The 16,329-nt window shown below is 40.3% G+C and overlaps 1 protein-coding gene across 3 annotated transcripts in view; it reads left to right on the top strand.

Annotated features, from left to right (window-relative positions):
- CCDC148 (coiled-coil domain containing 148) overlaps positions 1-16,329 on the top strand; it is a 288,961-nt gene that overhangs the window by 95,540 nt on the left and 177,092 nt on the right. For 2 of the 3 annotated variants that reach the window (XM_062187023.1, XM_062187013.1), the window contains exons 3-7: positions 3,965-4,068; positions 7,719-7,801; positions 7,963-8,114; positions 9,335-9,430; positions 9,514-9,695. In XM_062187023.1, the coding sequence (XP_062043007.1) occupies positions 3,965-4,068; positions 7,719-7,801; positions 7,963-8,114; positions 9,335-9,430; positions 9,514-9,695 (617 nt within the window). Of the gene's footprint in view, positions 1-3,964; positions 4,069-7,718; positions 7,802-7,962; positions 8,115-9,334; positions 9,431-9,513; positions 9,696-16,329 lie in introns of those variants that run through there. The other variant, XM_062187032.1, reaches the window with a different exon arrangement.

Below are 16,329 nucleotides of genomic sequence, written 5' to 3'. Positions count from 1 at the left end.
CCCAGAACTCGATCCACGTCTCCTGCATGGGTGGTAGGGACTCAAGTCTCTGAGTCATCACCTGCTTCTGGTTAGGGGGTGCATTACTAGGAAGCTGAATGAGAAGTGGAGGAACTGGGGCTTGAAGCAGGTGTTGCAACATCAGATGTGGGCATCCCAAGCGGTGGTTCAGGCTGTTGCACCCAGCTCTTACTCCTCAAAATATTTTTATTAAAATGTATTCAAATCAGCATGTAAAGAAAATCATGTATTTCAACTGGTTTTTAATATTTAGGTTTCCTCCTCCATTCTCCTGTATGATTTATTTTTTAAAGAATTGGTATTATTTGTTCTTCATACTTTCTTACAGTGTAAATGATGATGATTTCATACTGGTATTGTCATTTACCATGTTTTTCTGCCTCATATATCCAGTACATAGATAGTTATTTCTAGAGACTTGATCGGATTCAGATTCCATTTATTTTGCAAGATTGTACATTGATGGAATTTTTGCATTCCAATCATTTTCTATTATAAATAGTGCTGCAATGAATATCTTTGTGCACATATGCTTTCATGCTTTTGTCAATATAGTTTTCAGATGGATTTTTATAAATGAGATTGCTCGGTCACAGGATAAATCCATATAAAATCTTGCTACACATCTCCAAATTCCTTTCTATGAAGGTTGTTATCATTTTAGAAATACTAGAAAGAGAATGGCTGCTTCCTCGTAGCTTCGCAGAGTGCTGTGTTAAACGTTTGAGTTTTGCCAGGCTGATATATGAGAAATTGCATCTTAGTGCAGTTTTGTTTAAAAAAAATAAACTTAACGGTTCTGTGTGGAGGTGAAAATAACATACAGAAAAATGCAGAAATTTAAAATGTACATTCACATAAAGCCAAAACTTAAACTATCACTCGTTACTGACATTTATGTCTGAAGATGGATTCTCTGGTCCCAAGGGCTTTGGAATACGTTAAGATGCATATTTAGGGTTTCATTACATTGGATCATCATAATAAACCAAAGTTAGAAATTTTCTAGTTTCTGATTCTTCTAGGAATGTTTGCTATTTTTCCAAGGAATTTTAGATCATCAGCACTCTGCATAAATCGTCATCTACCTTAGGTAATGATTCATCTGGTTTTTGCCTAGTGAAATGAATTGAAATCACGTAGAAACTCTGTATTTATAAAGATACAACTTTAAACCTTTTTGTTCTTTTTAAAACTTTGTTTTTCTTTATTTTTGGCCTGAGGATTGAAATAGAATCAATATGTGAATTTACCAAAAAAAAAAAAAAAATCAGGATGTACTACACAATATTGGAAGTGTCTGTAAAAGAGAGTAGCTTTATTTTGACTTTTATAGTCTATTTAATTGGCCCTTCCCTGAGCCCAAAGGCAGCAACATTGATTTTTTTAAGCTATAAAAATGAGACTACATCTTCCACCAACACATTTTAATTTTTTTTGTATAACATGGACCAAATATGTCAAAGGAATCAAATTTTAAGAGTCATGGCTATTGCAACAAACTTTAGAGACTATAGGTAGTAAAGAACCATAGTAAGTTTTAGGCATTCATAAAGCAACCACTAGAATGTCACATTTTAGAAATACTGTATATTTTATTTTTTCAGTAGGTAAGTTAGAGAATATTGAATATTTTTCTGCAGTGTCCTGTGCTTTTAAAAATGTACTTTCTTCTAAATTTCATTATTGAAGCTCTTGTAAGGCTTTCTGTGGAAAGGGTTTGACTTTGACTTTGAATTTAAGTAATCTTTGGGTTAATTTGTTTTCTTGTACCCCTAATTTTGAATCAGAAATCAGCAAATAGATAAACTCAAGGTTAAACTAATCAGTGAATGCCAGCTAGAAATAGCAAACATTATAAACAATCCTTTTTAGAACTTGTCTTCTGAGGTTTCTCTATCTTCACTATTGATTATGACTTATTTTTCTCTTAATTAGATTTTAATTTATTAATATATAGAGAACAAATTTCATGAGAAAAAAAAGCTTAATGGATATGGAGCTAAGCTGACATCTTGTGATCTGACTGTTGTCTGTTACCCTTGTCTGTACCACCACAGAAACGTCTACCTTGTACTTGTAGAGGTCTTTGTTTAGAGGAGTGTTGAGCCTGTGATTATAAAGTGAATTCAAAGTATGTTATTCCAAAAAATTCAAAGATTTAAAAAAAGGGGAGAGAAAGGAAGAGGGAGGGATAAGAGAATGGGAGGAAAGTACTGATCTTTTAAAGCCTTCAGGGTATTAGATACTCAAGTATCAGAGCACTTATGAGAGATGCAAACTTCATCAAGCTGCTAGTTTGCACTTTTGTAGATATTTAAAAGTTAACATGGAATACACAAGTGCAGAGGTCATATGATTGTAAGGCAGAGTTTAACAGGAGATCGCACTTGAGGATTTCTAGATGGATCTTAAACATTGGACAATGGTTATGCAGATGATATAGCCGAGATGCAGGCTGTGAGGCAATGTGGAGACTGAGAGCTACAGGGGATCACTGTCACCTCCAAGTCAGAGGGACACAGGAGAAGAGGCGGGGCTTAGGCACATCCCATGTCTGAGATTTCCCAGAGACACTTGGCACTGTCCAGAAGACTGTTGTGGTATGGGAAAGATGCAGACGCCCTTGCAGCCCCTCTGAGAATAGAGAAGGGGTGGGGGTGGGGCTGGGCTGCTCCTTTGGCTTCTTAACCCACCCCTCCCTGCCAGTCTCCCATCACTCTTCTCTCCCTCCCCTGAGCCCAGTGGAAGCCACAGACAGGGGGCACCTGAGGAACACAGGCTGCTGTGTGACCAGGGAGACGACCAGGACTGCGTCTTAGGTAAACACCCCCAGGCATGACAGCTTGTCAGCAGACACCCAAGAGCACTGAGTATGTTCTGAACTTTAGAAAGTCAGAAAAATTGGGAAAAATTAAGTTTAGCTTAAAATTTTGGTTTCAGTGGTTATATGATCTTTTTCTATTTCTTCGTTAAGTGCCTTCAAATATTTGTCTAAATTTAATTTTTTATTATACATCCGTGAAGTTGAGAGACTAAAATTGTGTGCTCAGAGTCCTATTTCTAGCATATTCTGAATCTGGGACTAATGCCAGGCCTCCTAACAGTTCTTTTTAAAGATTTACTTATTTATTTATTTGAAAGTCAGAATTACACAGACAGAAGGAGAGATAGAGAGATCTTCCATCTTCTAGTTCACTTCCTGGATGGCCCCAATGGCCAGGACTGGACTAGGCTGAAGCCAGGAGCTTCTTCCAGGTCTCCCACATAGGAGGCAGGAGCCCAAACACCTGGGTCACCTGCTTTTCCCAGGCCATTAGCAGAGAACTGGACTTGAAGTGGAGCAGCCGGGATTTGAATCAGTGCCTACGTGGTATGCTGGGGTCACAGGTGGCAGCTTAACTCACAATGCCAGCCCCATCCTAACAATTCTTCCAAGGAATTTTTTCCATCATACTCTGAAAAATCAGAGGGCAATCCAAACTCAAGTTCTATGTAACTCTGATGTTTACAAGCTTTATGGTCAGGACCAGGTGTTTAAACTTTCCACTTTCAGTGTAAAATGGGAATAGTGATTCCTATTGTGCCTGCCACAGAAGATGTATCCAAAATGTGAGACAGCTATGAGAAGCTCTTACAAGTGTCCTGGGGCTATATGAATTCCAAATATTATTTATTGTATGAATGGAAAACAGAATGACTTCCCCTTTCTTTTCACACCTAATTCTAAAGCAGTTCTTTTAACAGCTGAGCACTGCCAATGAGTTTTTCTGTTCCTTCCCTGCTTTTCAACATTGTATTTATGGATATTGTGTCAGAAGATGCACAATGAGGATTTTAAAAATGAAGTGTTTAACGTAGAGGATGCAGATTAAGCATTTCTGTTGTGAATATACTATTTGGAGACTTTGAAGTTGCTCCTCTTGTGTTCTCCTAAATGCAGATCAGAAAAGCATTGCAGACATCAAAGATCTCTAAAGAGCGGAGGCTGATAAAACAACACAAGCAAGTGTGGTGGCAGGAACACCACAGGCTCAATCAAGTCAGGTAAGAATCGGGGAAATCTCAGTGAGAACATGCGGGCATCCTCCAGAGCTGCCGTAACAATCAGCGTTGTGAGTTACAGTTTAAATGGTTTCCTCAGTTTAATCTGGAGTCCAGTGACACTATTAATATGCTTTTGCTTTCTTCAAAGTCTGCTACTTTCTCTCCTGCAGCCCCTGTCTCACACTTGCATTCTCTTTAGCACACTAGATTATCATGTTCTGGTCACATATTTGTCTTCTCTATAAAACAGAAAATTCCATGAAGGCAAATATCTCATCACATTCATCTGTATATCATAGGATACACAAAAGAAAAGTAAAGATTTTCAGTACATGGATGAGAAAATGAACTAAGAAGTGCTATGAAGGACTAACTCAAAATTGAGATTTTTGACTGTATTATTCCAGCAGCACTTACAGATGAATTAAAACAATACAATAATTCTATAATTGTTCTTAATTTTTGAAAAATAAATTTCTTTTCAAAGGTCAAGGCAAAAAGCGGGGGCAGAGGTGTTTCTCCTTCATTTGAAGTCTATTTTCCAGTTTTAATGATGATGGTATTTACAAAAGATGCTTTTTAAAAAATGTGTATTTAAAAAATTTATTTTACATCAGAATAGGTCTTTTATCTGGTCTTATTCTAAGTTTCCAAATGCTATTTACTTTTTTTTTTTAAAGATCTATTTATTATTTGAAAGGCAGAGTTACAAGAGAGGCAGAGACAGAGACAGACAGACACACACACACACCCACACACACGCACACACACACACAGTCTTCCAACTGCTATTTCACTCCCCAAAATGGCTGCAATGGGCAGAGCTGGGCCAATCTGAAGCCTAGAGCCAGGTGCTTCTTCCAGGTCTCCCACATGGGTGCAGGGGCCCAAGTACGTGGGCCATCTTCCACTGCTTTCCCAGGCCATAGCAGAGAACTAGAGATTGGAAGTGGAGCAACCAGGACTCGAACCAGCACCCAAAGGGTATGCTGGCACTGCAGGCAGTGGCTTTACCCACTATGTCACAGCGCTGGCCCCTAACTTTACTTTTGTCTTAGGTGCTTTTCATGTTGGCAGGAGTTTCTTATTCTGGAAAGTGATTGCTGCATGTGAAGTAAAAGGCTTATGAATGGAGACAGCTTTGCAGCATATCATGTAACTTAGGAAAAAAATTATATAAGTCATCACTGTATTTCTGCCATGAAAATTAGATCCATCTTATCCTTTAAAAAGTAACTTTTGCAGGGGAGATGTTTGAGCCTATTGAGAGATTTAAAAAATATTTGCATAACTCAAAATATGATAAAAGCAAAGCCATAAGGAAGTGTTAATTGTGTTGTTCAATGCTGCAAGCTCAAAGGTAGAAGGCAACACTGGGAACAATTTTTTTTTTTTATCTTGCCTGCTCCACATTCCCTTGATGTGTGTGCTCAGTTGTTCTTGAGGTAGGTATAAGAGGCATGCACATTTCATTCTGGAAAGTACTTTTCCTGGCTGACCTCAAATGACACAAAAAACAATTGAAGTGAGGAACATTTAAGTAATAATAACCTTATTGTCTGGAGATTTATAAGGGCTGAAAAGTGGACAGAAAAAGTTAATCCCAGGATAATTTTCTGTGTTATTCTAGAATGTAGGCTAATTTCAAAATCTGTTCAGTGAAATTAAAAACGAATAGCACTGGGAGATGGGTTAGAGAAGTGGCTATGTTTGTGGAGACTTTCAGGACTACCAGCAGCGCAGAAGCAGTTTAAGCTCTATGAATGTTGGTCAACATCGAAAAATGGATTCTCGGGTCTTACCACAGGAGACTCCACCAGGGAATCTCATGCCCATGGAAGGTGGAACAGTGATGTTTAGCTTTTTTATTTTTATTTTTTTATTAGATAATTTACTAGGTGACAAGTAATGCATCCCACTCTTTACAGCTCACCTTACACTTACAATGACACTACAAAGTCGGTCTCATTGCTAGCTCAATGTTACAGGTAAGACTCTTCCAGCTCAGAGGACTCGAGGCATTTGCAGATGGCAAGTCATCTCTCTCTCTTTTTTTAAGATTTATTTATTTATTTGAAAGACAGAGTTATAGGCAAAAAGAGAAGGAGAGGCAGAAAAAGAGGCCTTCCATCCACTGGTTCACTCCAATTGGCCGCAATGACCAGAGCTGCGCCAATCCAAAGCCAGGAGCCTGGAGCTTCCTCCGGGTCTCCCACGTGGGTGCAGGGGCCCAAGGACTTGGGTCATCTTCTACTGCTTGCCCAGGCCATAACAGAGAGCTGGATCGGAAGTGGAGCTGCTAGGACTTGACCTGGTGCCCATATGGGATGCCGGCACTGCAGGTGTCAGTTTTACCCACTGAGCCACAGCACCAGCCCCCAGCTCAGTTTTATGCAGCTGGGATTGCAGCACAAAGACCTAACTCCGGCATTCCTTGATCTAGGAGTTCAACAGCTCCTCCCCAACCCACCCCAACTCCTGGGTTCTACTTATTATTACAACTTTATAAAATGTGAACAGTGTAGACAAAGGCTAGAAACATATCTGCAAAAAACTGAAAATTTTCTTAAAATATTACAATTGTTGCTATTATTTTATACTATTTTAATAATATGGTATATGATCAAATATAAAAATATATTATAAATATATAATATAAAATATAAAAATAAATTTTAATACTAATAAATCAAGACTCTTTTCTGTGGTTTAATTGAATCTGCCATAAGCAAGCAAAAGACTATGTTTGGGTGCCCATTTATAACTGGTTATGATTTACTCTATCAATGATTGTATTTAGAAAACATAGTAAAAGATAATTAAAATTTGTTACCCTTATAATTGCATGAAGATAAAATACACTTCTGCTTTAATGTCCCTCTTTCAGAATTTCATTATTTCTTTTTTTTTTATTTCTAAACTTACTATTTTTTACCTTGGGAGGCAGAGAGAAAGAGGTGCAGACAGACAGCACAAGTTCCGATCCACTGGTTTACTCCACAAATGCCCACAATGCCCAGGGCTGGGCCAAGCCAAAGCCAGCAGGTGGAACGTCAAGGCCAGTCTCCCAAGTGGGTGGCAGGAATACAGCTACTCGAGTGGTCACTGCCAGCTCCCAGGGTCTTCCTTACAAGGAAGCTGGGGTCAGGAACCCGAGTAGGGAATTGAGCACAGGAATTCTGAGGAGGGTATCTGGACAGCTAGGTTAAACACTTGCTCCCACTTCTGAACTCTTAAGATAACCTTGTCAGTCCAGGCTTGCCTAGTCCCCTCACTGTGTCCCCCCTTTCGTTTGCCCCTCCTTTCAGTCTAACTTTCTGCCTTGGGAGTCTTTCTGAAACAGAGTGAGAGCTGCTTGATCTCCTTCAGTGGTCTCCTGATGCCCTGGCTCTCTCCACCTGAGGTAGTGCAGGATCTGCCAAGTGTGGGCCTTTGCTGGTGCTGTTCCTTCTGCCTCAGCCTTATGCTCCCCTTCATCTAGTGTCCAGCAAGTTCTTAACCCATTTGGAGACTCAGCATATGACCTGAGGAAATGGACCAACGCCCAAAGCCCACATTAGGTTGAATATTTCGGTTACCAGCTATTTTTAAATCTATGTGTGTTTATGATTTTTTTTAAAAAAAGGTGATTATGATCATGTCTATTTCAGAACCAAAACTGAATCTGAAATAAAATGCTTTCTCAATGAAGAGAATGTTGGAAATGAATGTCTTTGTGACCTTAAAAATTTTGGTGAGTTTTTGATATTACGTTTAGATTACAGTTATGTTTTAAAGAACGATAGTGGGCCAATGACTTCATGTTCTTTTACTATTAACTGATGTTTATTTTTTCTGATGAAATAAAAAGTCTGAACTCTAATGTTTCCTTGATTCCATGTTGGTTCACTATAGAACAAGAGTTATCAGAACAATGGGGCACATTCCTTAAGAATGTGATCAACCCCATTCAGCAATTGAGGGCAGATCTCAAGCACAGGGAGCCTCACATCTTTCGGCCTTCACACCCCCACACTGAAGTTAACTCAGCGAAAGCACTGCAAGAGGTCAGTGTGTTGCCTTTATTCTTGACAATATAGTGTTTTATTTTTGTCCCTTCTGGAGCCATTTGAGATAAGAATCAAACATGTGTCTTGTGTATTTAAACAGAGGATGAGGGAAGTCTGTGTATGCCACAGAGCTGAAATAATACCCCAATCTGCCCCAGAATGCGCATTTCTACCTGGGATAGAACAGTGACCCAATTACTGGTCTCCCTGCCTTCATTCCTGCTCCTCCTCCCAGTGCCTTCTGGGATTCCACTTCCAGGGGGGCGGAGATGCAGTTATCCTGTTGCTGGGATCTCCTTTGGGCTGACGCTGGCCCCTAAGTTCTCCCATTCTTCGGGTTTCTTCTTGCCTCTCCAGTCACATCTCCCACCTGTCGCTGACCCTTCCCCACAAGATCTGTCGCAAGGATTCTTTTTCTTTCCATGCCTCCTACAAGCCAGGCTCATTCCTGTCTCAGGGCCTTTGCACTGGCTGTCCCCTCTGTCCCATCCATGGCACTGTCTGCCATGCAGGTCTCGGCTTCAGTGTTCCGTCCCCTGAGAGGCCTGTCCTGAGAAGCCATAGCCACTCCTTCTCCTAGCCCTGTTTTTCATCCTTTCCCACCTCCTGATACTTGCTCATGGATTTTTGTGTGTCACTTTGCTGACTGCCTCGCTCAGGGTAGCATGAGGCCCGTAAGTGTAGTTACATCAGGTGCAGGGTTTTAGATAACTTGTATTTCTCATTTTTTCCCAGTTATTCTGTAATATCGTTTCCACGAATAACAGTAAAAATTTTAAAATCCATGTTCCCCTGGGGATGAGGCAAGGATGCCAGCAAAGGAAAGGGAGATGGGATGGTTGTGGGTGGGAGGGAGGTTATGGGGGAAAAGTCAGTATAATCCAAAAGTTGTGCTTTCGAAATTTATATTTATCAAATAAAAGTTGGAAAAAAAAAAAAGAAACACAACTGATGATTGTCTTCCCCAAGCAACATGCACATGTGGGTGCAGCTGGTTACGCCCACCAGAGCCCATGTGTGCATTGCGTGTCTACAGGCCTCATTGAGGCTACTTTGTCCCACAAGAATGACTTTGCTGGAATTTTTTAAGCTCTTCCCAAAGGTCCCCAAATGGACTTTCATCATTTATTGGCTCTTGAGATTAATTCTGTGTCTTTCAATCTAAATATTGGATGAACTGCAATAATTTGCATACTTCTTGTCCAAATGTCCTACAGGTTGACTTTGTGAAGAAACAATTGAAAGCTGTCTTCGAAAGACTTAGCCTGGAGCAACAGGAAATAGAAACTGATCTTTCAGACTGGAATATGAAAGTGAGTGTGGTGCAGCTAGTGACTTAGTTGTCAATTTGTCATTTACGTGGAATCAAATAATCATATCTTTGTTCTCTTTTCAGATACTGGCTCATTCTTTGGAAGAGAAAACTAACCTGCTAAGTGAACTTCCCACTGAATTAGAAGCTTTGGACTGCCCATATCCTGAGTTGAAATCTGCGATCCTTAATGAGTTCTGTAACTTTACAGAGAAATATCGAAAGAAACTTCAAGCTGCTGATCAGCAGTTGGAAGACATATTCAGGTGATAAAACTGCTTGAATTCTGTAGATTTGCTTACATTAAATTTTTTTTAATTCAGTGTTAGTTTACTTCTGATGTATTGTTTCATAATTATGATTGGAATAAAGTCAATAAATGTTTAGATTGATGATTTGTTGAATGGAGAGGTTTTCCCGCTCCTCAAAATAATTCCCTTGATGGAATGATTAAGATAATTACCAGGCTGAAACAAAATGGAAATATTCCTCTTTCTGAAGCCTTTACAGCACAGGTAAGAGATATTTTTTAAATATGAGTTTTCAGTAATGATGAATTTTTAGTTTAAGATATGAAAGCTCTCTGCAGTAAACATTTTAATATCAACACTAAGAAATGATTACAATGGAAAATGTACCCATGGAATTATGTTACTTGTGATCAATTGTGGTTTTGTTCTGTGGTGAACACATAGTACGTTTTCAAATGTAACAAAAAAGCTTCTTTGTGAATGTTTCATACTTTTTTTTTAATAGAAAATATACCTTCGGTTGTATCCTGATAATGACAATCTTCTTCTGGATGGCATGTAAAATGTTGAGTGATTTAAAATTCAGTTTTGGCAGTGGCTGGCTTCTCTAGTGTTTACTTTGTTAAAATTTACTTAAAGAACAAATTAAAAATGCCACCTTAAGTCAGATCTGTGGTCTACCTTATTCAGTGCTCTCTGTGTAGTCTTTCTAGAAGATGTTTTGTAGGAGAGAAGTTTTTTGTTGTTCTACTGAGTTCAATGTTTTCCTCAAAGAATGTATATCTAAGAAGAAAGGAAGACTATTGATGGGATACATTTATAGTAAAAATAAGAAATTATAATCCTTGAATGAAAGACACTGGATATGACAAATGTTTATATTTCTTATGAATTGCTTGGGTATGCAGCTTCTCTTTCTGAAATTATTTGTGTTAGGACATAAATAATAAGGAAAGCCTTAAATCCTATGCAGTAGAGTTCTTGGTTTTGGTAGTTCTTTGGTTCAGACTCTTCAGCTAGAGCTCCTACTTGTCTCAGTGCACTGGAGGCAAGTAGAATGAGTCCTAGGAAAAGCCCGAAGAAGCTTTGCTGACCATAGATTTCTTCCTGTATCTCTGTGGGTTTGTTCCTGTGTTCCTACTTGTCAGACATCTGTTGGTCTCCCGACAGCTGCACTCTCTACCCCTCTCCTTTCCTTTTTTCCCTCTTATCTTGCAATACAACTGAGAAATGAGTAATACATTACTTACATTTGCTGATTATACTTTCTTATAACTCAGTCACAGTCTAAGTATTAACCATACACTTAGCTTAGGTCTCTGATTGCAAAATGAACATTATCTCCCCACTCCCCATCCCAGCCTTGTTAAAATGATTTTGAAACTCATCAAGCAAGAGGAAAGCAGTTTTTGTTTGGAGGTGGGGGCAGACATTGTAATGAGGTTGATGAAGTGTGGTTGTGAAGGTAAACCTGACTCTGTCCCTTCACAGCAGGTTGGCTGGCCATGATCTGTCCTCCCAGATGGCTCTGTGTCCCCCTGAGAAAGCTGCTAGAGATTGGGTTGTTTCCAGGTTAACAGCTTCTAAATATGGAGTTAGTGACAAGCCATTTCTGACTGCAAAGACTAAGTAAGACCTATCCTTCTTTCCTTCCTTTAATCTGAACTCTATTTTTGCTCTTCCTTCTTGCAATACTGTGCTACTCAGAAAATGTTGGGATTCAAAGCTACATTGAGATTACTGAGAGCTAAGTAGAGAAGTAGGTGAATACACAGTACATGCAAAGATTTCTGTAGAGGGAAGAAGCATTGAGGATAGGATAGCTTATGAAGGCCTGATGAAGGAAATAGAATTCATGATGAACTTTGAAGAATGGGTAGAGTTAGAATAGGCAGAAAGTGGGTAAAGGGGGCCTTCTAATAAGGGTGATTAAGTGACTAGACTGTAAATCGCTTGAGGAGAAGTAATTTATTAGCTATATTTGTGTTCTTAGCACCTAACACATTCTGACACAGAGCATCTTCTAAAGAAGTGATTGTTCAGTTGAGTTGAGTTGAAAATGAGAACAATGAAGAGAGACTTGGAGACATGCTATGGAAGCAGAAGGAATGTACTTTGGAGGACTATCGGGTTCATAAATCCTAGTTTAATAGTCTTCTTGCCATATCTAATTACTCTGAATACATCTTACATCAGTGATGATTGTTTTACTTGATGAATATGTATTGAATAATCCGTGAGTTACTGTGGTCTCTGCTAAACTCCTTCAACTTGACAGCTGAGTCTAGAATATGGCTTCCTTTCAGAGTGTTTGGGATATATATATACGTACTCTAACCAAATAAAAATCACTTGCAAGCATCCACTGAAGAAAACATTTTGTAAATATGCTGGCAGTTTATAATGAAGCATCAGCAAAAAAAAAAATCAATGAGGAATGGTTCTTTGAAGGTGGGCAACAGTCATTAGTGGCTAGAAAGGGGCAGAGAGTATACTATTTTAACTAGCACAATGAATTATGATATTAATTATGAGTCATATGATAATAATTATATCATAATTATTTAATTATTATATTAATTGGGCTTTTAATTTCCCAAGATCCACCATTACATTGATAAGACCGTTTCATCTTGTGGTTCTAGTTAGGTCTCATGAGAATTCATATAGACTGTATACATGTAAGTGTATACTCTTCGGAGTGTGAATGTATTGATTAGTTGTACAGTTCTATGCTACAAAATAGTTGAATTATCTGGGAAGCATTTTAAACTAAGAAGCTTTCATTGGACTCAAGGCAGTGGACATCACGGTTAATCTCAGCATTTATTTAAATTTTCCCTATTTCATAGTGGCTCACTGGTTTATCTTGGAAAGACTCCACCACCAGGTACAAAGATGGCCCTCACTGGGCATGTGTGCCAGTCAGTGTAACCTCATGTTCTCATGCCACAGCAAGTCATTTGGGTCTCACGGTAGGGGCAGGAGGCCCAAGTCAAGGCTCAGCTGAGGACTTTTGTTAGATGCTTCTGAGGAGTAGGGACACTTCTGCCACATGGATGTGACTGTGAGGGCACATGGTTGAGGTATCTGTTGGCAGCCATGCTGGGAATGAAGGAAGATGGTTCACAAGAGAGGGTTGACTACAGAGGATCCTGAGAAATGGAGCTGGGGCCCTGTTGGAACTGCATGAGAAGACTACCTCACTGCTAAGTTTTCAGGGCCTACTTATCAACATTATTCTCTCAATCCCCTGTGATTTGGGTTTTTGGTTATTTTCAAATAAATGTAATGCAACTGTTACCCGAAGTCCATAGTTGGCAATAGGGTCACAATCCTTCCACCCCTAGTTATTCTTCATTTTCAAGCTTAGTTTATTTAATTTAATAATTATTTACTTATTCCTAGAGAATGCAATGGAACATGTCAAACCACAAAGCACATATCCTTTGTTCCAAAACTTTTCATGCCTCCAGAATATATCTCATAAGTATATTTGATTATGTGTACCCCAATTTATTTATTGTGGTAGAAATATAGAAAGAGATTTAATGTTAACAGGGGTAACTTTGTTAGATTATTGTGCATACATAGAAAATATTAGCCTGCACATTAAGAAATGTGTTGAAACTTACATACACAGACATGGAACAATATCCAAGGGCTAGGATAAGGTATAAAGTTAAGCAATAGGAGGTGCACATTGTATAAAAGAGGGAAAGGTAAACATGTACATATTTGCTTTTCTTTGAGATGACACACAAATGCCAATATTACTTGTTGCCTCTAGGGAGAGGAGGCATAAGTCTGGGAGTGAGATAAAGAAATATTTTCATTGTAATCCCCTTTCATTGTACCATTTGCATCTTGAACCACATGAAAATATTTTACATTCTAAAATGAATTTAAGGAAAATAATTGTCAGGAGTCAAGATTAATCAACAAATAGGAAAATACTAGCAACTTATCAGGTACAAAAGATTCAATTCCCTAATGTATAAAGACACTTCTTAGATTGAATGATTAACACCCAAAAGGAAAAAGGAATGGAATAGTTAAGAGATGATTTAGCATTCATGTTTTTTTTTTTTTTTTTTGACAGGCAGTGTGGACAGTGAGAGAGAGAGACAGAGAGAAAGGTCTTCCTTTTGCCGTTGGTTCACCCTCCAATGGCCACCGCGGTAGGTGCGCTGCGGCCGGCGCACCGTGCTGATCCGATGGCAGGAGCCAGGTGCTTATCCTGGTCTCCCATGGGGTGCAGGGCCCAAGGACTTGGGCCATCCTCCACTGCACTCCCTGGCCACAGCAGAGAGCTGGCCTGGAAGAGGGGCAACCGGGACAGGATCGGTGCCCCGACCAGGACTAGAACCCGGTGTGCCGGTGCTGCAAGGCGGAGGATTAGCCTAGTGAGCTGTGGCGCCGGCCTTATCATTCATGTTTTCAACAAATATTTATTGAGCATACACTTGCACAAATGAACACATGTATTCATGAAGTTAAAGATACACACATGGGGCACAGTGCGTTAAAGCCCTGGCCTGCAGCACCATCATCCCATATGGGCACCAGTTCGAGTCCTAGTTACTCCACTTCTGATCCAGCTCCCTGCTAATGTGCCTGGGAAAACAATGGAAGATGGTCCAAGTCCTTGGGCCCCTGCACCCATGTAGGTGACCCAGAAGAAGCTCCTGGCCTTGGATAGGCTCAGTTCTTGCTTTTGTGGCCATTTGGGAAGTGAACTGGTGGATGGAAGACCCCTCTCTCTACCTCTCTAAGTCTGTCTTTCAAATAAATAATTAACACACACACACACATACAAAACTATAAACACAATACAAAAGTAAATTGCAGCAGTGTGTTAGAAGCAAACAAGTAGTATGTCAAACAGATTAGGGTGGGCAATGCAGAAGGTGTCAGAGTTGTGAGAAATAGAGTGCAATTAATATTTTATTAAAAACTTTTAAATGCATGTATTAGAAATTACACATATTTATGAAGTGTCTTGTGATATTTTGATACATGTATAATTCCAGGATAAATAATGTCGCCTCAAGCTTTCAACATATCTTTATGGTGACAACGTTCAAAATTCTATCTTCCAGTGTTTTAACATTCTCTGTAGATGGCCGGTGCCGTGGCTCAATAGGCTAATCCTCCGCCTTGCGGCGCCGGCACACCGGGTTCTAGTCCCGGTCGGGGCACCGATTCTGTCCCGGTTGCCCCTCTTCCAGGCCAGCTCTCTGCTGTGGCCAGGGAGTGCAGTGGAGGATGGTCCAAGTGCTTGGGCCCTGCACCCCATGGGAGACCAGGATAAGCACCTGGCTCCTGCCATCGGATCAGCGTGGTGCGCTGGCCGCAGCGTGCCAGCCATGGTGGCCATTGGAGGGTGAACCAGCGGCAAAAAGGAAGACCTTTCTCTCTGTCTCTCTCTCTCACTGTCCACTCTGCCTGTCAAAAAATAGAAAAAAATTGAAAAAAAAAACACATTCTCTGTAGCCACCCTTCTGTGCAATTTTGAGTACAAGTAGGGGATAGGTTTAGTTGAGAAAGTGACACTGAGGTCAGGTCGTAAAGGATTGAGACAGCTAAGCAGATATTTGGTGTTGAAATGTTCACTGAGGTGTGAGTATTGCCTGGTAAGGCAAGAATGGCAGGAGCAGGGTACAGATCAGGAGATAAGGTCAAGAGGAAAGGGCAAGAGTGGGAGTTTTAGGGTAGCCGTTTTAGGGTTGTCGGCTTTTGCTCCAAGCAATACGGGAAGCTGTGGGAGGGTGCTGAGCAGAACCGAGCTGGCCATTTTGGCAGTTGCTGTGCTTCAGATAGACTGGAGATACAGAGAAAAGGGAACTCACATGTTGTTGATGGGAATGCAAGTTAGTACAGCCACTACAGAAAAAAGTATGGAGGCTCCTAAAAAAGTTAAGGAAAGAGGGGATATTGTTGTGGTGTAGTTGATAAAGCTGCTACCTGTGATGCCAGCACATATATATATATATATATATATATGTATATATATGTATATATATATTTTTTTTGGCAGGCAGAGTGGACAGTGAGAGAGAGACAGAGAGAAAGGTCTTCCTTTACCATTGGTACACCCCCCAATGGCCACTGTGGCCGGTGCACCGCGCTGATCCGAAGCCAGGAGCCAGGTGCTTCTTTCTGTCTCCCATGTGGGCGCAGGGCCCAAGCACTTGGGCCATCCTCCACTGCACTCCTGGGTCACAGCTGAGAGCTGGACTGGAAGAGGAGCAACCAGGACAGAATCCGGTGCTCCAACCGGGACTAGAACCCAGAGTGCTGGTGCCACAGGCGGAGGATTAGCCTATTGAGCCGCGTTGCCGGCATTTCATAATAGGTGTTGGATGAGTCCTGGCTGCACCATTTGGATTTGGCTCCCTGCTAATGGCCTGTGAAAGCAGCAGAGGATGGCCCAAGTGCTTGGGCACTTGCATCCACATGGGACACTCAGGTGAAGCCCCTGACTCCTGGTTTTGGCCTGGACCAGGCCAGACTTTTGTATCCATTGGGGGAATGAATCATCAGATGGATGATTGTCTGTCTATCCATCTTTCTCTGTAACTCTGCCTTTCAAGTGAATAAAATAAATCTTTAAAAACATTAAGGCTATAACTCCTACATTTTTGTG

The sequence above is a fragment of the Lepus europaeus genome, chromosome 1 (assembly GCF_033115175.1).
Source record: "Lepus europaeus isolate LE1 chromosome 1, mLepTim1.pri, whole genome shotgun sequence".
NCBI lineage: Eukaryota > Metazoa > Chordata > Mammalia > Lagomorpha > Leporidae > Lepus > Lepus europaeus.
This window is presented reverse-complemented; position numbering and strand designations above follow the sequence as displayed.